General features: G+C 51.1%; 2 protein-coding genes across 12 annotated transcripts; one reads left to right on the top strand and one right to left on the bottom strand.

The window, feature by feature from the left end:
• The first annotated feature begins 54 nt into the window (after nucleotides 1–54).
• On the top strand, nucleotides 55–5,172 carry SPAG8 (sperm associated antigen 8). 5 transcript variants are annotated; one of them, XR_009503712.1, is made up of 7 exons: nucleotides 55–807; nucleotides 910–1,759; nucleotides 1,862–2,036; nucleotides 2,209–2,254; nucleotides 2,576–2,638; nucleotides 4,599–4,731; nucleotides 4,888–5,172. XR_009503712.1 is itself a non-coding variant. In XM_059925044.1 (7 exons), exons 1-7 carry the CDS (start codon nucleotides 770–772, stop codon nucleotides 2,943–2,945), a joined length of 1,485 nt encoding a protein of 494 aa, XP_059781027.1. In that variant the 5' UTR covers nucleotides 55–769; the 3' UTR covers nucleotides 2,946–3,071. The 5 variants fall into 5 exon arrangements, 2 of the variants coding, with proteins under 2 accessions (XP_059781027.1, XP_059781026.1); XR_009503711.1 differs by having other exon boundaries at nucleotides 4,545–4,731; XM_059925044.1 differs by lacking the exons at nucleotides 4,599–4,731; nucleotides 4,888–5,172 and adding exons at nucleotides 2,339–2,453; nucleotides 2,748–3,071.
• Nucleotides 3,177–20,940, bottom strand: NPR2 (natriuretic peptide receptor 2). Of its 7 annotated transcripts, none has more exons than XM_059925033.1 (22): nucleotides 19,459–20,939; nucleotides 18,424–18,629; nucleotides 12,491–12,604; nucleotides 12,052–12,187; nucleotides 11,714–11,808; nucleotides 11,354–11,486; nucleotides 11,042–11,126; nucleotides 10,681–10,810; nucleotides 10,444–10,518; nucleotides 10,155–10,232; nucleotides 9,820–9,924; nucleotides 9,631–9,702; nucleotides 7,710–7,869; nucleotides 7,373–7,528; nucleotides 7,127–7,295; nucleotides 6,821–6,967; nucleotides 6,198–6,321; nucleotides 5,940–6,008; nucleotides 4,167–4,341; nucleotides 3,997–4,095; nucleotides 3,643–3,734; nucleotides 3,177–3,509 (listed from the first exon to the last, which is right to left on the bottom strand). In XM_059925033.1, the coding sequence occupies exons 1-22, from the start codon at nucleotides 20,123–20,125 to the stop codon at nucleotides 3,444–3,446; spliced, it is 3,153 nt and encodes a 1,050-aa protein (XP_059781016.1). In that variant the 5' UTR covers nucleotides 20,126–20,939; the 3' UTR covers nucleotides 3,177–3,443. The 7 variants fall into 7 exon arrangements, with proteins under 7 accessions (XP_059781016.1, XP_059781017.1, XP_059781021.1 ...); XM_059925034.1 differs by having other exon boundaries at nucleotides 10,681–10,801; nucleotides 19,459–20,938; XM_059925038.1 differs by having other exon boundaries at nucleotides 19,678–20,938.
• Between the last annotated feature and the right edge of the window lie 427 nt (nucleotides 20,941–21,367).

Below are 21,367 nucleotides of genomic sequence, written 5' to 3'. Positions count from 1 at the left end.
AATATATAAGGATTTATACCACAAATAGGAAAGAAAACTGATTCAAGACTATGATCCCCCTTGACTATGGTCTGAGACACTAAGGAGGCCCATCCTGTAGTTAAAGGAGCATTTGCCTATATATCTGAGAGCTTAGGACTCATGGTCTACCTGGGTCAGGCCTCTAGAAAAGTAGCAGTAGGAATAAGCCTGAATGAGTAGGAAGAGACTGAGTCCCAGGACTTGCTTAATTCAGATGCCAAACCATGTTCTAAGGGGGTCTGGAAGGAGGATTGTCAATGTGAAGGCCTTTTATTGAAAGAGAAGTAATCACACCAAAAAAGTCGCTACCCTTTGACTATTTCCCATGTCTCACCATTTTGCTTTTAAGCTGTGTCTGATGTCTTTTCATCCTTAAAATTTTTGAAAAGATGCCCCCACTTTTGAGAATGAACTACTGTTGCCCCAACATAAACATACCAAGTAGACTTTCATCTGACATAACGGCTCTGTGCCTGTTCAACGCAAAGAACCACCTTAGAAAGCCTCAGTAAGCCCTGCTTAGGTATGGAGGTCGAGGCCTTAGGCCAGCGGAACCTTAAAAGCCGGGCTGAGGCGGAAGGGAGGCCGGACGGAAGGCAGACTTCCCAAACTACGCCAGGTGCAAGACTTCCGCCCCGCAGAGACCTTGCCTCCACCCCCACCCTCCCCGTCAGCCCAGATCTGGTTCCGCGCAGTCTCCTGGAATGATTTGCCGTCTCTATGGCAACCCGGTAGCTGGCTTCTGAAGATGGAGACCACTGAGTCTACCGAGGGATCACAGTCGCGGTGAGAGGCACAGCTCTGGCTGCAGGCTTAAGGGGACAAGGAAGGTTAATAGACTCGCTTTGCTGCGCTTCTGACAACTTTGCCGCTTTCACTTTTTTTCAGATCTTTAGACGTACAGCCCAGCTCCGAAGGACTAGGGTCCATTTCGGATCCCTTTCCTTCTTGGGATGGCTGTCATAGGTCAGCCCTGGAAGCTGCAACCGCAGAAACTTCAGCAGCTGCTGCAGCCACTGCAGCCGCCTCCACTACCAAAGCAGCTGCATTATCTACAAAGACCCCAGCGCCCTACTCTGAACGGAGCCTTCTCATGGAGCCCTCCTCTGAAAGTCTTCTTGGGGAGCGCTACACTGGACCCAGATTTACCCACAAGATAGGCCACGGGAGACTTGGCTTTGAGCCTGTCTCTGTTTCCCATATTGCTTGGAATCCCTATACTGCAAATGACCTTAGCTCTAGCCATGGTCCTGTTCCTGGCTCCAGCTCTGGCCCTGTTCCTGGCTCCAGCTCTGGCCCTGTTCCTGGCTCCAGCTCTGGCCCTGTTCCTGGCTCCAGCTCTAGCCCTGGTCTTGGCTTCAGCTCTGACCCTGGTCCTGGCTCCAGTTCTGGTCCTGGCAGTGGCTCTGGTCAAGGTCCTGGTGACGGCTCTGGTCGAGGCACTGGTCCTGCTCCTGCCGCTGATTCTAGGCATAGGCCAGGCTCTGGCCAGGGCCCTGGTTTCAGCTCCTCTGCTCCTTCAGGCTTCAGAAAACCCAGGGCAGATCTGCTCCCTAATTATGCCTCCTGGAGTCACCACAGCCACTGGGAGCCTCAGAAACAACCCTGGAAATTTTTGCAAGTCTCAGAACCTGGTGCCCGAGGGCTGTGGAAGCCCCCTGAGGTTGAAGGGACAAGTAAGGTTCTCAGTGAAACACTGCCACGGGGCCAGTGCCTTCTCTACAACTGGGAGGAGGAGGTATTAAGGGTTTAACCTGCTCCCTTTTCTTGAAGGCTGCCCCCAGTTGATGAGGGTGGGTACCAGAAAGGATATCATGGTCACTCAACTTGGGGCCCACAGAGAGCCACCAACCACCTGGATCAAGTCCCAAGCATGCAGGATGGCTCTGAGAGTTTCTTTTTCCGACACGGACACCGGGGACTGCTGACCCTGGAGCCACAGTCACCCATGTGCTCCAGCACCACCCAGAAAGACTCATACCAGCCCCCAGGAAACCACTCTCAGCCAATTCGAGGTATGAAACATGAGAGAATGGGCCAGAGTGAGTCTAGCAGAGAAAAAAAGAGAGGAATGTCTGATGGGTGTAAGGGCAAAGCTCAGTTCTTCCTTTTCCCCAATTTTTTTTCTTCTGGGCCTGTTCCTTAACCAGACTCCCCCAACTCTGTCCATTCCCTGACCTCCCACAGGGAAGCGTGAAGCCATGCTGGAGATGCTCTTGCACCACCAGATCTGGTGAGAGGCTGGGTGAAGGGGAAAGGGGAGGGGGAGGACAAAAATCAGGGGAGAATGGCCTTGATGCCCCCCAGGCCAATGTAGTAAAGAGGTGCAGGCAGAGCAGGAACCCACAAGGAAGGACTCTGAGGTCAAGTCTGTGACACACCACGACTATGGAAAGGAGCTGGTGCAATCAGGGCCTCCTGCCCCAACAAAGGTAAGAACCCATCCCACCCTACTTGTACAGCTGGGCCCTGACAGGCTGTGGGAAAGCAGCAGGCCCAGAGGTTGAGAGAGGGAGCTTCAGGCCAAGAGTTATTCAGTATATCTCCCTCACAGCCTCACGACTACCATAAGGAACAGCCTGAAACCTTCTGGCTACAGAGGGCACCACAGCTACAGGTGTGTGAGGGTGACCAGCTGTTGGGAGTGGGGGAAAGGGATGGGAAGAGGCTGTTCTGCCCCGGCTTGGTGGAGAGCGGGCTCTGTCCTCATTCCGGCACTCCTCCAGGGTGTCAGTAACATCAGGACTCTGGACACGCCATTCCGGAAGAACTGCAGCTTCTCAACACCAGTGCCTTTGTCTCTAGAGCAGCCCTTGCCCTATGAACCCGAGAATTATTCCCACCAGTTGGGGAAAATATCTTCCCTTGGCCATCAGGGAGGAGGGCAGGGTGGTGGAGGGAGGGGTAGAACTACTCCTGTCTAAGGGTCAAGGAGGGAAGGAGATGTGGAATATGGAATCTCCTTCCGTCTGTACTGGAGAGATGGGGAGGAAGTGAATTTGGTCTGTACTTGGTGAAGCAGCTCTTTACATAAAAAGGGTTCTCTCTCATCCTGAGACTGCTCATTCAGTGATTCTGTGAGTTACCGTGTCCATACCCCATAACCTTTCCTTGGAGTTGCCCCTAACACAGACTATGTCACCATGACTGTTTTTGTTTGTTTTATATTTGGCCAAAATATTCTGGTTTAGATACAGATATTTACAGAAGGTAGGGAGGAAGGGAACCAGGCCAGAGAGGGACAGGTATATGTACAAGGCTGGGCTGCAAAGGGCAGCAACTTCCATATAAGGTGGGGGTTTTGTGCATGTTGGTTTCCATCTCATGTGACAATGTCCACTTCTGCTATGTGGAGAGATGATGGCCACTGCCCACCTGGGTACTAGCAGCAGGGGATTGTCTGACTTGGGAAGAAGTGGGGTTTACAGGAGCCCAGCAGGTCCTTTCTGCTCTCCTAGGAGCCAGTAAGTTCGCATCTTTCCTTTTCCCTGGAAGCGGAGAAGTAGAGATAATTCAGATTCTTCTATGTTATTCCTCATATCTCCCTCCCTTCCCCCCACAAACCCCATAATTGTGTTCATCCTCCCTTTCCATGACTCCCTCCCCGTGGCCTGCCATCACCTTCATCTCCACATCCCCTCGAAGCTCTAGCTGGAAGCATCCTAGCTCATCCAGGGCATCCTTGGTGGTAGAGGAGACATGAATCTTAAGGGCTGGGGTGGGATAGGGGAAATGATGGAAAGAAGAATCAGAAAAGGCAACCGAAGAACTGGCAGTATCGGAGAGAGCTTTACCCAACCACCATCCCTCAGGAGGGTCTCAGTATTCCCAGGGCACGTGCACTAGAACCAAAATATGTCCAAGGATGGGGCAATCAGGAACTGTGGTCTCTCAGAATGAGATTTGGAGGAACTCTGAAAAGAAAAGGCCAACACAGGTTGAGGCTGAAGCTGGGGTTGAGGGCTAATGTCTCACCTTGACCATTAGACTCCATTCGGGAAGCAGTGTTCACTGTGTCTCCAAAAAGACAGTAGCGGGGCATCTTCAGGCCAACGACCCCAGCACAGACGGGCCCTATGAGAAGAAATAGGTTGGGAGAGCCTGGGAAAAGTCTATATGAGGACAGGAGTGAGAGTCAGCCTTACCCGTGTGGACCCCTATTCGTAGCCTCAGCTGGTCATGGGGTCGGTGGCGGATGCGGAAGGAAGAAACTGCATCCAGTAATGCCAGGGCCATACGAGCAATTTCCGGGGCATGGCGCTGACCATTTCTGCCTGGGAGACCAGATACCACCATGTAGGCATCTCCAATCGTCTCTACCTGATTGAGAGGGGGATGAAAAGGTCACCTCTATCTGTATCAGTGGGGATGGGGAAGAGCAGAAGGAGACAAGCTGGGTACCACTATGAGTCATCCTGACAGCCTGGAGGGCAGAACATTGACTAGAAAATAAGTGCCATGGTCCTGAGAATCTGGGAGAAGGGGAAGTCAAGGGAATCTGTAAATCCTCCTGCCCACCCCAGCACCTGGCGAATACTCTACAAATGTCTGCTGAATGGACACCCTGTCTGCAACAGGACACGGTCAAATAGCCTCTGCTGTCAGGAAATGGGAAGCAAGACAACAGGGCTGCCCTGAAGAGCACAGAAGCTGGTGGGGACGTCAACGAGGCCCAATGAAATGAGCCTCAGACAGCCTGAAGGGTCAAAGGTAAGAAAGCAGGCACTTGGCTTTGTTAATTGTACTGAAGCTGTGTAAGAGAAGGTCCTTGTTTTTAGGAACTATACACTGACCTGTTTAGGGATAAAGGGGCACTGTGGGGCTTCCCTGGTGGCCTAGTGGTTAAGACTCCGCCTGCCAATGCAGGGGACATGGGTTCGAGCCCTGATCCAGGAAGGTCCCACATGCCGGGAAGCAACTAAGCCCGTGCGCCACAACTACTGAGCCTGTGCTCTAGAGCCCGCGAGCCACAACTACTGAAGCCCGCGCGCCTAGAGCCCGTGCTCCGCAACAAGAGAAGCCAGCACAATGAGAAGCCTGTGCACCGCAACAAAGAGCAGCCCCCGCTCACCACAACTAGAGAAAGCCCGCGTGCAACAAAGACCCAACGCAGCTAAAAATAAAATAAATAAATTTATTTTTTTAAAAAAGGGGGCACTGTGTCTGAAACTCACTTGCAAAAGGTTCAGAAAATAATATATGGATACATAGATTTTTTTAAAATAAAGCAAATGGGGGAAAATATGAACAATTGGTGAATGCAAGTAAAGGGTTTATGGGAGTTTTTACAGTAATAACAGAGATGGCAGAGTAAGTCCAAAGGGAAGGGACAGGAGTGGGTAATAAATATTATTATATGCACAATATTAGGCATTTTCCACAATAAATTTATTATTCCCATCACATAGATAAAACATCTGAGGCTCAGGAGCTTCTGTTACTTGCCCAAGGCCACACGGTTGGTCGGTCACAAAGCCCGATCATTTTTACTCCTAAGCACAATAAAGCCTACCCTGTGCCAACTCAATGACTTCAACAAAAAGCTTTCACTACATAGCTTGTCCCTCACCCCAATAAATCATTCTATACCCACATCCTGTATGATTCCTCCATGTCTGGAGGGGATGAAGAGAAGAGAAAAGATGACTAGGCTATGCCTATACCCCCAGGCAAGAAGTGGCAGACAGGGGCTAGATCTCGTGATGGTTCCGATTAGGGAAGCCTTAAGGATTCACAAGAGATTAGACGGGAATGTACAATTACAGTGCCAGAGCCTCATTTGTCTACAAAGGGTACTCTAGCACTAGGATGCTGGAGACCCAGGCAGGAAAACTGACCCTGGAGCAGGTAAGGCATGTGGGATTCGGGGAGACTGGGTTTTAAAAGAGTGTCAGTGTAAGGGCAGCCCCAGCTCTCACCTTGTAGACGTCAAAGTTGTCAATTATGGCATCAAAGCAGGTATACAGATCATTAAGAAGTGTCACCACCTAACAGGGATAGGAAAGTAGAGGCCTTAAGACTTGTGTCTAACTTTCTAAGAATTCTTAACACACAAGCCGTAACAAGATATGGAAACTACAGACCAAGCTAATCTTCCCTATTATCAAGGATCTCTATGCCCCAGTGAAGCTCCCGCAGGTCTCTACCCCACCCTCTGCCCCTCACCTGGCTCTCACCTGCATGGGGGTGCTCTCTGCTGACAAAGCTGTGAAGCCAACGATGTCACTGAAGTAGATGGTAACGCTGTCAAAGGCCTCGGCCTGTACGGTCTCTCCCCGTTTTAACTGCTCTGCCACTGAACTAGGAAGCAAAAGTACAGTTTGAGCCAAACTCAGATAAAGAGGGTGGGAGGGCGAGAGAGAGGAAAGGAAAGTATGGCTGGAGCAGAGATGAGTTCGAACATGAAAGCTGAGCCTGGTGGAGGAGAAGGAAGGTGGCTGGGAAGACATTACAGTCCAGGGCAAGGTAAGGTGTACAAGTGGTGTGGGGTTGGAAGGGGATCCCTGGGGATGCGGGCTAAACATCTCAAGTTGGGATTGTTCTACATACACTTGCTGGAGCAAAGGTCTGGTAGAGCAGTGTCCTAAGAAGAAGGGATGGGAAGCCAGGAAGAAGGCAGCACAACTCATTTGGAGACAGAATGAAAACACACGGTCTAGAGCCAGAATGGGCTCACGGTAGCAAGATGTAACAAAGCAGCATTCTAAGGGTTGGGAAGTGAGTTCTCAGGAGCTTGATTCGGCAGAAACCAACAGAAGAATACCAAAGGAAAATTCAGGAAGGGGGAGAGAAGTCTCACTGGGGTAGAATTTGGTAGAGCAGAGCCTCAGCCTTGCGTTTCTCCTCCAGGTAGGCCTGTGTGCGTTCCTCCACCAGCTTCTCCAGGTTGTTGGCATACTGCTCCATGCGCAATAGGAGGTTGTCCAGTATGCTGGTGCCACCCTCCCTGGAAGGAGGCCAGGATAGGGTACCTGCTCCAAGATGCTCAAGACTCCCAGGGCTTTCTACCCAACCCACCCTCTCAGCCCCGTCAACCCCACCTCATCCACTAAGACTGATGAGGCTTCTAGCCCTGGGGAGCCCCTGCACCATGGTGCCCTCTCACTTGTTAAAGCGGCGAATGAAGCCCTTGATCTGTCCAAAGTCTGGTCGCTCAGCTGCGTCCTGGGCCCAACACCGCTCCATCAGCAAAACCAGCTCTTCGTTCAGTTGGGTCCGGTCAATGCTCGGCCGGAAATAAGGCCGCTGACCATTTCGGACCTTCTGGACAATCTCTGAGGGTGATAAAGGGTTTGAATGAAGAACAGGTCCCCCAAGTAGAGGAGGCTCTGGGTAGTAGATTGACTCTCACCTTTGGGGCTGAGGTCCAGGCCCTCCAAGTAGAAAGGACCACTGCGAAGTGCTATCTCCTGTAAGATGATCCCAAAGCTATAGACATCGGCCTTCTGCATGCCTGTGGTTGGCAAGGGGTTCCCACTGAGCAGTTCTGGGGCAGTCCACAGCTTCTCTGAAAAGAGGGAACAGGCTGGCCAGGTCCTCAAAAAGGGAATCCCCAAGCCCACCTGGCCTCATTCCCATAATGCTCACCGTATTACTGTCACTCCGTCTCCCTCTCCCACCCTCCCTAAGTGGAAATGATCAGGGCCAGGGGGGGCAATGTAAAAGCAGGTTGTGGGGGAAGGCCTCACTGGCATAGAGGGCGTGGTTGTCATCAGGTTCAGCAGTTGATCGGAAGCTGGCCAGGCCATAGTCTGTGATTTTGAGCACAAAACGACTATCCACCACACAGTTGGAGGACTTGAGACTCCCATGGGATGCAATAATGCTGTTATGGAGAAAGGCCATGCCCTGCAGGATACAGATCAAGTCATGGGATTGGATCATATCTGGCTTGGGATATCCCCTCTCCGTGAGATGGGCATTAGCTAGCTGTCTAAAGATCTTGGGACCATAAAAACAATAAGCTAATTTTGGAATGCATCCTTTGTACAGTTTCCACCCCAGGAAGCAGGCAAAATAGGAGAGTCGTCTCTTCCTGGTAACTTAAGCAGTATATCGGCACCCAGGCACCAGGGATAGGAGACATGCTTAAGAGGAAGGACAAGGGGAGCTATCAGTTATTACCCTGGAAAGGGCGGTCTGTCTTCTGAGTAATGAAGGGATCGGAACTCTGAGAGTGAACTCCAAGAATACAACACCCATGGTGGCCTCAAATGCTTGGCCACTACTCAGGAAGACATGGCTTGAGGTCCAGGTATCAAGAGTATCTGGATGCACCAAGGAAGACTAGCCAGTTGTAAACTTTAACATACAACCATGTATAGGCAGGCAAGTCGAGATGGAGGAGGAAAGCGATCTACTACAGGGGATGTTGGGCCAGAGAGAAAGTGGAGAAAATAGTAAATTAGAAGAATCTGGGAAATGGACAAAGGTAGGAGGTAGCTACCAAGCCAGTGCAGAAGCCTGAAACTTCTGGCCCCCCTGGGGCCAGAGAGGAAAGAAAGTTTGCCTGTGAGGGACTCTAAGGCAGGTCCTAAGAGGGCAGAGTGGTGCTTCCCCTGGGAAGTCACTTCAGGTGGAATAGAAAAAGGATACAGTGTCCTGTATGCTAACCTCCTTTAAATGTTTAGCTCTGGGCTTAAACAACTCAAAACCCTAGTCTTTGTGAACTCTTCCTTTTTATTCGTTTCATCTTGATATCAACAAACCTTTGGGAATCTCCAAACTCGTGAATACAGATATTAGGCTTCTGGCTTTGTTCTAAATCACCTCTCCATCAAATCACTGTTCTCTCAAGAGTCATGTTTTTCTTATATTTATCATCACACCTCCAGCTGAGCACCACATCAACTTTACCTAATATTTTCTCTCTCATTTGATGGCAAACTTTAGCACACACACACAAAATTTTTTAAATAACCTCTTGAAAACTATACAGAAAAACCAAAGCCAGCTCCAGGTGTGGTACAGGTGGTCCACTAGGCTAGCTCACTGGCTGGGGGACTTGCTTCTAAACACCTGTCCCACCTGTGCAGGATTCAAATTTATGCCTCCACAAATCCACGGACCTCTGGGTCACTTGAAAATAGCTGAAACCTAGTATATTAGAAGATACCAAACATTTAGTATAATTTTCCTTGGCTTCTCTTATTTTTACTAATAAATGTTCATTTCGAATTTCAGTTTTTCTGAACAAAAGAGCAGATATGCCAAATATTGGGTAGAGAGTAAATGATGAGGAAAAAAAACAGAAGATAAATATGTTTGGAGACCCCAGTAATTTTTCCCTGCTAAGAGATTTTAATATAAACCCTTGGAGGAAAAAGAAAAGATGATGGAGGGAGATTTGAGGTATTTGAGACCTGAGATTTGAGATAGGGCAGGAAGACAAAAATTCTCTACAAGTACAGGACTCTTTGTGGCAGATAAAACTCATTCCCCCCAATTAAAAGCCCCAAATCCATTGTTTACCCATTATTACCCAACCTTAAGAATAAGGGGAAATGGAGAGATGGAATTTTTAGACTAGGAAGAGAAATCATAAGCAAAGATAGAAAGAGGGAGGCATTTTAAAGTGGATGAACTCAAGGAGGAGTGGGGAAGACTCACCTTAACAAGGTCATTAATGAGTGAATAACGAAACATCCAATCCAAGTTGATGCTATCATTTTCCAGAATATCCTGGTAAGTGACATGGAATAGATTATGTGACTATCCTAGCCCCACTATTACCTGCACAGTCAGTGTAACTTTGGGCCTATCTCCCCTGCCCCTATAATCCCCACCTATATCCCTCACCTGTAAACTCCCACGAGGACAATATTCGGTGACGATGCAAATGTTGGGAGGGTCTATGCAGGCGCCAATGAAGCGAGTGAGATGGTTGAACTGAACATCTCTCATCTAGAAAAAAAAAAGGAAGAAAAAGAGAATTGAAAGAGCTAAAAATTAGATACAGAAATCTACCACTACATGAGAGGACCTTTCTCTTAATTATACTTACAACTTGAAATCATTTATAAATAAACCCATTGCCCTCCTAGCCAATTTTACTATTCCCTAGTTCTCCCCTTCCCCTTCCCCTTCCCCATTCTTATTTACCCCTGGCCCTCAACCCATACACCATGACTTACATGTTTGAGTTCAAACAGAACCTGCCGGGTCAGCTCAATGCGCTTCTTATTCACGTGTTTGATGGCAACAACATTTCCCTGATGGTGGGAGTGAAAGGGGAAGAGGAAAATTAATATCAGAAAGGGTCTCTGGGTGCTGGGAAAGACTGGAGAACTGTGGGAGCATCCAGGAGTTCAGCTGGACAGAGAGAGGAGGGTTATGAGGAGCAGAGGGTCACGGGAAGAGGTGACAGATGCAGATGAGACAGGATGAAATGGTGGGGACCAGAACAAGTGGACGACTGTTCACCTTGAAGTGACCGGTGTTGGCAAAGATCTGGTATTTCCCATGGGCTGTCATGAGCGAGCCGTAACTGGATCCCCGCTGGGGCCAAGGGCAACATGGAGGCGGAAGGATGAAAGGAACATTAGATGGTGGTGGTAGTGCAGGTGCTATCATTACAGGCTGATGTGCTGGGAAAGGTCCAGGGTACGAAAGGACAGGCACTCAGAGGGAAGCAGAGGGACAGCTGAGACGAGGGCTCACCAGCGACAGTGTGAGGCGACTGCCTGCACCTTTATGGTATCGCTCTGAATTGCCAAATTGCAGCTCCTCCCAGCGAATGCGCCACAACATGCTAGCCAGCTCTTTCTCCAGCATCAGTTTTCTGTAAGGACTGCACACCTCAGTTGACTGGCAAGCCCAATCCTACCACCCCAGAAGCCAACAGCGGGGTTGCAGGGACTTCCCGGCAGCTCCTGAAGCTGCAGTTGTCACACCCCAGACACAGGACTGAGAGAGAGGGATGCATTCCCTCCCCCGTGTTCTAGGGACCTCCTGGCCTCAGCCAGAAGGCTGTGTGGAAATGGGAGGGAGGGAGTAGGTCAGCGGAAAGCCCAGAACTCACCGGAAAATGAGGAAGCTGGAAACGCCAAACATGATGAAGGTGATTCCTGTGCCCAGCGCCACAATTGCCAGAGTGGAAAGTGGGGCTGAAGGGAGAGGGGGCCCTGAGAAAGACTGTGTGTGGTGCTGTGAACGGGGAGGGGGGATGCTCTTAGGTGCAGGGAGCAGACAGATCTCTAGAGGTAAAGAAGCAGGCAGGGGGCATAGGAGGAGAGGTGAGATAGAGCTAAGGGTGGGGGAGCCTGCGAGGAGGAGGTAAAAGAACGGAAAGTCAAGGGAGGAAGGATTGCTCCCAGTCCCTGCACACACCCACTTTTATCACAGGATGGGTCGTCCAAGTCAAAGGCACAGGGGGGATTGTCCAAGGGGGGGGCCCCCTTCACCCAGGGGATGGGCCGTCCTGTCCACCAAATCTGCTTTTCGGCTCCCGAGTAGTGGGCTGCAGGCTGTGAGGAAGGAGAAAACAGGGCCCACAGGCCTGCTCCCACCAGCCTCCTCCCCACAAACCCAGCTATTTGGCTGCTTTTCTCCCCAGCCTACCGCCCACCCACCATGCAGCTCCAGCAGAGGAAATAAGTCCCTGCCTCTAGAACCTGTGACTCTGCCCCCGTGGACCCCCTGAAAGCTGGGTTGCCAGGCCCCCCACTCTCCTCCCTGCCTCGTCCCCCATCACCTGAAAGTCCCCAGAATCCAGGTCCCCCATGGCCCACAGGACAAAATCAGTCTCCCGGTCATTGTTCTTGTCCATAACGACCAGTCCAGTCACACCTAAGACAGAAAGGAGTACCCCTCACTCTGAGATCTACCCTAGGCCCCTCTCCTATCCTCCCAATCCCTCCAATCACCTCACAGTCTGTCCCTGCCCCCATTCTTAATATGTGTCCACCTCTGCCATGTTCTCTGGCCCCTACTAACTCTCCCTCCTGCCCCTGGTGTCTGTGTTTTCTTCTGCCCACTCCACTCCTGAGCCTGACAGCAGCACTCTGGCCTCCATCTGACCCTCTCCATTACCATGGTATCTTCTTCCTTGCATCTTCTCGACAATTCGAAGTCCATCTTCCCGGGTGCCTCCTTCCTGTATTGTCTCATTCAGGACTTCAGCATATAGCAGGATCCCATCGTAGAAGCAGCCAGCAATGAGGTTCATCTGGGGGTGGTAACTTCAGCAGTGCTCTCCAAAGGTCCTGCTAAGCCCCTTCCCCAGCCCCCTTTTCCATCTCTGGGGTCTCCTTCTACCTCTCCTCTTTCTGGTTTGCTTTCTTCCCTCCTCTCATTCCTAAGGTGCCATTCCTACCTCACTGAACACTAAGGCAGAAGAGAAAATCCTGAATGGAAGTGGACAGCCCCCAAAGTAGGGCTGGCTCCATGGCCAAGGCTTGATTCTGAGTTAGGGAGAAGAGGCTTTCCTCAAAGCCTGGCCTGATTCTCGGGGAAAGAGAGATCTACTTACGAGGGAAGGGGCCAGCTCCACACCAAAATCTTCCCGAGCTCTTATCAGAAGACGATTCTGGAATTCCTGATACTCAGGATTCGGGGGTTCTCGGTATGTGATGACCAATACCATCTGTACCAACAGCACATGGGAGAGTGGAAATGATTCAAGATGGGCATTAGGGAAAGAGAGGAAGCAGGACAGGGAAACTTGGTGAAATATACATGATATAAAATGTACATGGGTGACTCTGAAGGCCGAGAGGATACTAAACTCTGTGTGTGTGTGTGTGTGTGTGTGTGTGTGTGTGTGTGTGTGTGTGTGTATGTTTAATACTCTGGGGAGAGCAGGTGGCACTCCTCCATGCAAGATAGATAGATAGGATGGTTCTGGGAAGGTGGAGACTGGGAAATAGATGAAGTCAACTCCATCCCCCAAACCGGGCTCCTCATCGTCCTGAAGCCCCTACTACCACCCAGGCCTCCCAGCAGGGCTGCTGTGACACAGCTCCTCTGTCCCACCCTTTCTGGGTGCCTGTTTACTGGCAAGGACAACACTGAGCAACAGCTCCTCTCCCTGGTGTTAATTACTGCTCATGTCATCAGTAAAATGTTTACATTTTCATTTGGGCCACTTGAGCACAGTGCCTCCACCCAGTGAATTAGATATTTCAGGTTCTATGACAACTGGGGGAAATACTTTGAGAGAGTGATTCCATCTGTAAAAAGCCATGAGCTGGCTCCTTTAATGTGCATGGAACACCCACCATATGCAGCACTGTCCTGCATACTGGCATAGTCCCACACATCATGAGTCACAAGGCAAACACACAGTCACATGCCCACACACATCTCATAGATAAGCCAGGGGCACACAGGGTCTCAGTCATGCACACTTCTCACTGGCCACAGTCAGCATGCCTCTGTCTTTCACTGGGATGCCTGCCTGGCTCCCACTGGCCTCACACACTTCCTGCTTCTCGGCCTCTGCCTCCACCTCAGGCCTCCACAATCATTGAGACCAGCCTCTGCCTTCGTCAGGAAACTGGCACTGCAACTTTGGGGAAAGACTTCAGATCAATATATTTTGTGAAACGTGACTTTGTGAAATGAGAGATTAAAACTAGTCGTTTTGGGACTTCCCTGGTGGCGCAGTGGTCAGGAATCCGCCTGCCAATGCAGGGGACACAGGTTCGATCCCTGGTCGGGGAAGATCCCACATGCCGTGGAGCAACTAAGCCCGAGAGCCACAACTACTGAGCCTGTGCTCTAGATCCCGCGAGCCACAACTACTGAGCCCGCGTGCCACAACTACTGAAGCCTGCGCGCCTAGAGCCCGTGCTCCGCAACAAGAGAAGCCACCACAGTGAGAAGCCCGCGCACCACAACGAAGAGTAGCCCCTGCTCGCCACAACTACAGAAAGCCCACGCGCAGCAACGAAGACCCAACGCAGCCAAAAAATAAATATAATAAATAAAATTCATTCTTTAAAAAAATTAAAAATTTTTAAAATTAAAAAAAATAAAACTAGCCATTTCTACCAGTTGTGTTAATTCCTGTCATAGAAAGTACCATAGAGATACTAGATATATCACTTACGATCTATTATAGATCAATTCATTCCAGGTAGGAAATAATGAAGTCAGTTTCTAATACACATTGATTATATTAGACTGGAGTCTACTTCATGATGTAATTATTCTTACTGGAGCGTTCGGATGCTTGATCACACACTGCTAATACTCCCCCACTGTCAGGCAGAATTAAAAAGGAGAGGGAGACTGAGGGTGGGGCTGGAAGGGTTCGTTCAGTAACACCTATTCAAAGGATAAAAGAAAAATAGAAGGGTAGGATATGGTTGACAAAAAATGTAAAAAGTTAGTTAAAAAACTTGAAAAGATCAGGCTTCACACAATTTCTATTTCATTATAAAGGTTGATAATAGGTTTTTAATGCTTTTTAAAAAGTAATTCCCTAGGTTTGTTTCTTTGCTAGACTAGCAGTTCTCAATCTTTTTGGTCTCATGACCCCTTTACGCTACTAGAAATTATTGAGGACCCCAAGGAGCTTTTGTTTGTTTGGATTACATCTATCAATATTTACCATATTAGAAATTAAAACTGACAAAGTTTTAAAACACAAGAATACACAAGCACACCTCCTATAGCTGCCAGAATGATGACATCATCACACGTCACATAACCTCTGGAAAACTCCACTGTACAATCATGGAAGAATGAAGAGTGACAGAGGCAAATAACACCTTAGTATTATTTTTAAAATAGTTTTGCCCTCATGGTCCCCCTACAAGGATTCCAGGGGCCCCCAGGATCCCAAGACCACACTTTGAGAACCGCTATGCTCGACTCTGTTTTGCTGTGGTTACTAGCTACTAAAAAAAAGAGAGAGAAGCAGAAGAACTTCCAAAGAATTTCTGTTCTTGCTCAGGGGCTAGAGAGAAGGGAAAGGTAGGTAACTGTGTCCCATTCCACAGGGGACCCCAGGCGGAAAAAAAAAAAAAAGCAAAGGCTGCCAAAATGGGTACAGCGGTGGGTGGAAGCCAGGAGGGCACCTGGGAAATGTGCAAGGGCAGCAGATGCCTGGCTCCGCCTGTGGGCCCACCCATACCCAGACCCACTCTGGCTGCCACAGGAGGCGCTGTCAACAGTGGCCTAAATTAACAGAATGGTCTCCACAAGAGATGCTGCCTTACACGGCCCTTGGTTTACTGCTTACTTCCATTCTAGCCGCTGGTGTCCCCCATCTGTAACCCAGTCTCATGCTGGTCACCTAGGTTGTGGCTTCTGCCTGGGTTTCTGACCCTGTAGAAGGTCCACAAATGTCCAGACAGAGCCTCTGGATCCTTAGAGCCTACCCATTTGGTTAGTTCCACCATATCTACTTATTCTTCCGTTTCCTGGTTGATCATCTTGGTTTACAGTACCTGCCAGCTCTACTCCTGTCTAAATGAATTCCTAACCCCGTCCCCCCTCTTCCCAAAACACACCTTGATTCAATTCAGCAAACGTGCTAGGTACACAGAATACAAAGACAAGCATGATCCCTGCCCTCAAGCGGCTATGGTTTAATGAGGGAGAAAAATCATAGCAACATACTTAATTTTAGAGTCCTCTCCCCCAATAGCTAGTATCCAACATGAGCTGGGACCCCTTCCTTGGGCATGACACCCTCCTGGAAAGGCTGTGGGCATCTATATCAGGGACTCCTCACCTCTGCCACCACCTTTTCCAGGCTGGCCTGGTCTGGGACCCCAGTGGGCCAGGTATCTCTGGGGTGTGGGCTCTCTGCTCTTTCATCCTTGTCTGGAGCTGACCACACAACTTCCTTCACGCCCTGCCCGGGGTAAGGATAAGCTACTCTTATCCTTCCCAGATTGGAAAAGGATAAGAGTAGCTTTGTCAGAGGATACCTCATCACCACTCACCCCACCCCACCACTTTGATTTTCCCCTCAGCATATTCTTGACTGCCCCTTCTCTTGTATTGTAGCAAAATCTCCCTCTTTGTTTTTCTGTCTGAATAATGCCTACAGTGAGTGGGAGAGCTGAGAATTAATTTACAGTTCACCCTTGAAAAACCTGGGTTTGAACTGCACGGGTCCACTGATACGTAGATTTTTTTCAATAAACGCAGACCACGGTACTACATGATCTACGGTTGGTTGAATCCACAGATGTGGATGGAACCTCCAAGAGGGAAGCCTGACTGTAAAGTTATACTCAGATTTTCGATTGCACAGAGGGTGGATGTCCCTAACCCTCACAATGTTCAAGAGTCAACTGTATGTAGCTAATTGTTAGCAGACTAGATCCCTCCTCCTCCTACTACCCTAAGTGCTGGGGCCCCTTGGCTGGTAGGAATTCTCCCACAAGAAGAGAGGTGTTCCCTCCACAAAGAGAATATGGCCCAGAAGGCTGTGGAGTCTTCCCATCTGGGAGGGTTAGAGAGACCTTCCTTGACCACACTAGCTAAAGCACAATACCCCTGATATTCTCTTCTCATACCACGCTATGCCTTTTTTTTTTTTTTTTTTAAGTAACACATCACAGTTTGTTCTATGTTTGTATCTATTGCTTGTTTATGTCTGTCTGTTCTACTGAATGTAGGCTCCAAAAGGCAGGGACATCTGTTATGTTCTCTGCTGTATACTAGCACCTCGCACAGTGACTAGGACATAACAGGTGCTCAGTAAACACTAACAGAATGAGTCAGTCTTCAGATGAATCAAACATGGACTGAATAATGTTGTAAGTTCTAGAGGAGATAGAGTTAGGCACAAGAGTGGGAAATTCAGTCCAACCTGAGGATTCAGGGATTGTTTCCTAGAAGGGAAAATAACTGATCTGAGTATCATAGAATACACAAGCATTATCCAGACACACAAAGGTGAGAAGGTCATTTTAGGCAAAAGTTCAGCAGCAACAAAACCTGTCCTGCCACTGCCCGTGTTCAAGTGTGACGGTCACAGACTCATACTCAGGTATGCAAACAGATATATCATTCACAGTCAGACGCTACCAAATATATAATCACAGCCACATAAAACCTTACTCGTTGGAGAAGGTGGCCACCCAAGTCTAGCCCTTATACACATCTACTTAGAGTCAAAGAATCTCAGGGTTGAAAGGACCTTAAGGTTATCCTATATGCCACCTCAAATCCTTTTTGGGTTAAGAAGGGGGTATGCATAAATAAGTTTTAAAAAGTACTTATGTACATAAGTAAGTGTAAAATTGGTGGGAGAATCGGGGAGCAATTCATGGGTATGATTTTGAGAGGGAGAGATTTGGGGTAAGGGGAGGAAGACCACTGTGGACAAAAGCAGCAAAGAGCCCAAAGGCAGGGGGGCAGGGAGGCCCGAGGTAGCAGGTCTGAGTGAGGTCTAGCCGGCTGGAGTACTCAGCAGTACTGGGAGGTGAGATTTTAAAAGTGGGTTGAGGACTGTAGAAAATCTTAAATTTCATGATAAGGAGTCAGGACTTTATTCTGTAGGAAATAAGTCATTGAAAGTTTTGAGCAGAGAAGTGAAATGAAGACAGTCATGTCAATTTTCCCTACAAACTGTTTCTCATACCCATCTCTTTTCATTCCTGCTATCATCACCATAGTTCAAGCCCACACCTCCATACTGCATTCCAACCTACTGCAGGTGGCCTCACTGTCTCCTCCTCTTCTAATCCAACCTGAATTCTGTCAGTATATTTCTCATCACAAAAAAACCTCAAAGACCCCACCATTCAAGTCCAAGTGCCTCAGTCTTAGGTTCAGAGCTCTCCTTAATCTGAATCTACCTCTGCAGCATTATTTCCTATAATCTGCTCCAAGTGAACCATTCTTTCTTGTCAGGTCAGCATCTTCTTGGATCCCCAAACATGTTTATTCCCATCTCTTTTTCTTTGCTCCGGCTGCCTGCATCCTCTCTCCCACTCTGACTAGGAATATGACATCTATCTTTAAAGTCACCATAGAGTCTTGCTTCCTTTATAAAAGCCTTCCCTAAACCCAGCCCACAGTGACTCTCTCCTCTGAACCACTCAAGTTCTTAGTGTCTGTTCCAGGACACATCATCACATCCTTTCTTGTACTTGCATCTAACTGCACCACAATCATGCCTCACCTCTCCAGAAACGGTGGAAGCCCTCCCAGGGACGGGACCTAGATCTTTCCCTGAACTTCCCCCCCACCCCACGGTATATCCACCATTGGTACTTAGGAAAGTCAGTGTTCCAGGATCTTGGGAGGTAGCCTTGGAAGACACACTGAGAAAGAGCCACAAAGGTGAGACTAGACTTGGAAAGCCTCCGTCCATTTCACCCCTGTGGTTCACAATTCTCGTCCTCTTGCTGGGGTTTCTATGGGGTCTTGTGAGAGACAGAGAATCCCAAAAAAAGCTCCTCTCCCCACTCCCTTCAAGTTTGGCTCAAATGATACCTGAAAAGCTTCTCTGAGGGCCTGGGCCTGTTCCCAGGTGCGATTGTCCTGCCAGGGCCGGCCTGTGGAGCGCGTGGGGCCCGCACGGAGACTCTCCCCAAAGACATCCAGGTAAAAGAAGACATAATCTCCGTTGGTCAGGTTCTCCCTCTGGGCCTGAAGCAGGATCTCATGCAGCATCTCCAGGGGGCCGCAGATATACACAACTGGGAGCAGGTACATGACAGAGGGGCACTCTGAGAAAGCATCCAGGACCCTAAACAGCCCCCTCTCTGACCATCTGCATTTCCATCTTTAGCGAGGAAGAGAGGCCCTAATCTATCAACCACCCAGCAGATGTTCCCCATCCCTTCCCCCTTGGAGTCTATGTCATAAGTACCCTGGGACCGTATGGACCATCTGGCAGAAGTCAGAGCCTGACTCCAGACCCCAGAGGAAGGGAGCTATCCTTCAAGCCCCCCCTCTTCCCAGAGCCCTGCCTGCTGCTCCCCCCCCGCCAGCCCTCCTCACTCCCCCACTCTGCCCTGTCTTTCCCTAGGCTCAAAGGTACTGACTGCTCAGAATTTCTCTCAGTGTGAGCTTTACCTGTCTTTCCCAACCTAATCAGCTGCACCCCAAAGCCCATTTATGGAGTCTTCATGCTCTTTATGCCACCAAGGGGTATTGGCAGCCCAGTCTGAGAAGTCTCTGCTCACAGACAGGCACACATTTTGGAGTGACCATCAACCACATTCACTACTCCAGGGAACTCACACTGCCCCCCAAATTCAACTTCCCCCAATCCCACACTCTCCCCGACACAAGCTTCTCCCCTCAGGCCATCTTACTCCTTGTTCACATCTGTCTGTGACATCCACAAGCCCCCCAATATAATGCCTTAGCCCCTCCCAGGGGCTCCATCCACACGTGTTTCTTGATCCCAACCACCACATTCGGCTCCTCCACGGCTAGCTCCATCTACAGCTTCCCAGTGCTCAGCTCCAGGGACACAGCGACCCTCCTCCCCTGACCCTAAGTAGCCCGGGCCACACTCACTGCGCCCGTTGGCCCGGATGAAGTGGGTGGCCTGCTCAGGGCCCCCCGGCTCACGGGCATACACCTGGTGCTGCACACTGAGGTTGCTGCCCTGCAGGGCCTCAAAGACGCCCTCGATGGTGAAGTAGTGAGGCCGGTCATCTGTGCGAGCATCCAGATACAGCAAGGCAGCACGGGCAGTCCAATTGAAGTGCCCATGTAGCGTCACTACAAACTCACCCAGCTTGGGAGCAGAGGGACCAGTGCGCACCAGGGTACGATAATGCTCATTCTTAGCCGCAAAACCAGAGGCCACAGCACCCGCAGTCAGCAGGGGAAGGCGCCAATGTGAGGCAAAGCGGGCCACAGAGGCAGCGGGGTACACGCAACCGGGGCCCAACAGAAGGTCGGGATCGTGGTACAGCTTGAGGTCCACAGCGCGCAGCGGGGCCAGGTACTCAGAGCAGGCACCATCTAGTTCAGAGCTGACGAACCGTAGGTCCACGGGCAGCGCCCGGCCCAGCGCCTCCACAGCGAGTGCCACAGCGGGACCCACCCGTGGCCAGGCCCAGGCATAGCTCAGGTTGCGTTCTGGCAGCACCACCGCCAGCGTCAGGTTCCGCGCCCCTGGAGGACGCACCCCACCTGCCAGGGCCGCCACCAACAGCAGGAGTGATGGCAGTGCCATGGGGAGATAGCAGCGGCCCCACCCCCCCCAGAACCTGGGGCCACTCTGGCCTACGGGGGAGCCACAAGCACCGCCCAGCGTGGAACCTGGGGAAGGCCGCCAGGGAGAGAAGTGAGGATAAGCTAGGTAGGCTGGGATACAGAAAGTGGCAGGAATCGGGGAGGAGGAGGTGGGAGGAAGCCCCGGGGAGTGGGTAAGGAGTGGGTCCACCAGCCTAGGGCAAGGACGGAGGAGGGCTAAGAGTAGGGTGGCAGGAGGAGGGAGGGACCAAGGGGGCCTGTGACTGGGATGGGGAGAGTGAGAGGTGAAGCCGTCTGATGAATCTAAAGCTGAGAAGGAAAAGGGGATCCGAGACTGGGATGGGGTGGAGCGGGGGGGTAGGCTGGTACAAAGAGAAGGCCTGGGGGGACCTCACCGCTGAAAGGGCTAGGAGGGCAGAGAGCTGCGAAAAGAAGGACCAAGGGGATAAGGTGGGAGGGGGCCGGCGCGGCGGAAGGACTGGGACCATGGGCAGGCGGGCAGCGAAGCGAGGCCTGGGCCGGAGGAGAAGGAAAGGCAGGGGTAAATCTCCCTGTGAAGGCTTCTCCCGAAGCTCCTGCTTGGACTAACGGGCCCAGGGCGCTGGTCCCATCCGGAGCTGCGGCGGCCCCGCCCGTGTCCCCGCTCCTCTCTGCTCCGCTTCTCCTGGGCCCGGGCGGCCGGCGCTGCCCTGCGCTTCCTCCCGCCCCCCGCCTGGGCCCCCGGGCGCGCCGCTCGTCCAGGTCAGGTTGCCGCGGCCCGGCCGCCTCCGCTCGCTGCGCCGGCGGCTGCAGAGTGTGACTCCCTGGGCAGGCCGCCCGCCCCCGCCCCCGCCCCCGCCCCGCGCCTTCCCCGCCCCCTCCCCGCGGCCCCTCCTCCTCCCCCGCCCGGCCCCACCCTCCGGCGCCTGCTGTCTACCCTGCCCCCGACTCCCCACTCCCACCCGGGCGCCCGGGGACCTCCCAGGTCTCCAACCCACCCGGCGACAGCCCGGGGGCTCCGTGCAAGGGCCTCTCAAGCCGGCGAGGTTCCGGGCGTCCCCTCACTTTAAGGCCTACCCCGTCTCCCCCAGGCCCCTGGGCCACCCCGCCGCGCGCTCTCCATCTCACACACTCCCACGAGCCCAGGGCCTCCCTACCCACCCCTCGCGTATCCCGCTCTTCTAAGGGTCTCCTTTCTTAACTCCCCTGAGTCCCTCAAACACTCCAGCCTCCAGGAAACAGT

The sequence above is a fragment of the Balaenoptera ricei genome, chromosome 6 (assembly GCF_028023285.1).
Source record: "Balaenoptera ricei isolate mBalRic1 chromosome 6, mBalRic1.hap2, whole genome shotgun sequence".
Taxonomy (NCBI): Eukaryota; Metazoa; Chordata; class Mammalia; order Artiodactyla; family Balaenopteridae; genus Balaenoptera; species Balaenoptera ricei.
This window is presented reverse-complemented; position numbering and strand designations above follow the sequence as displayed.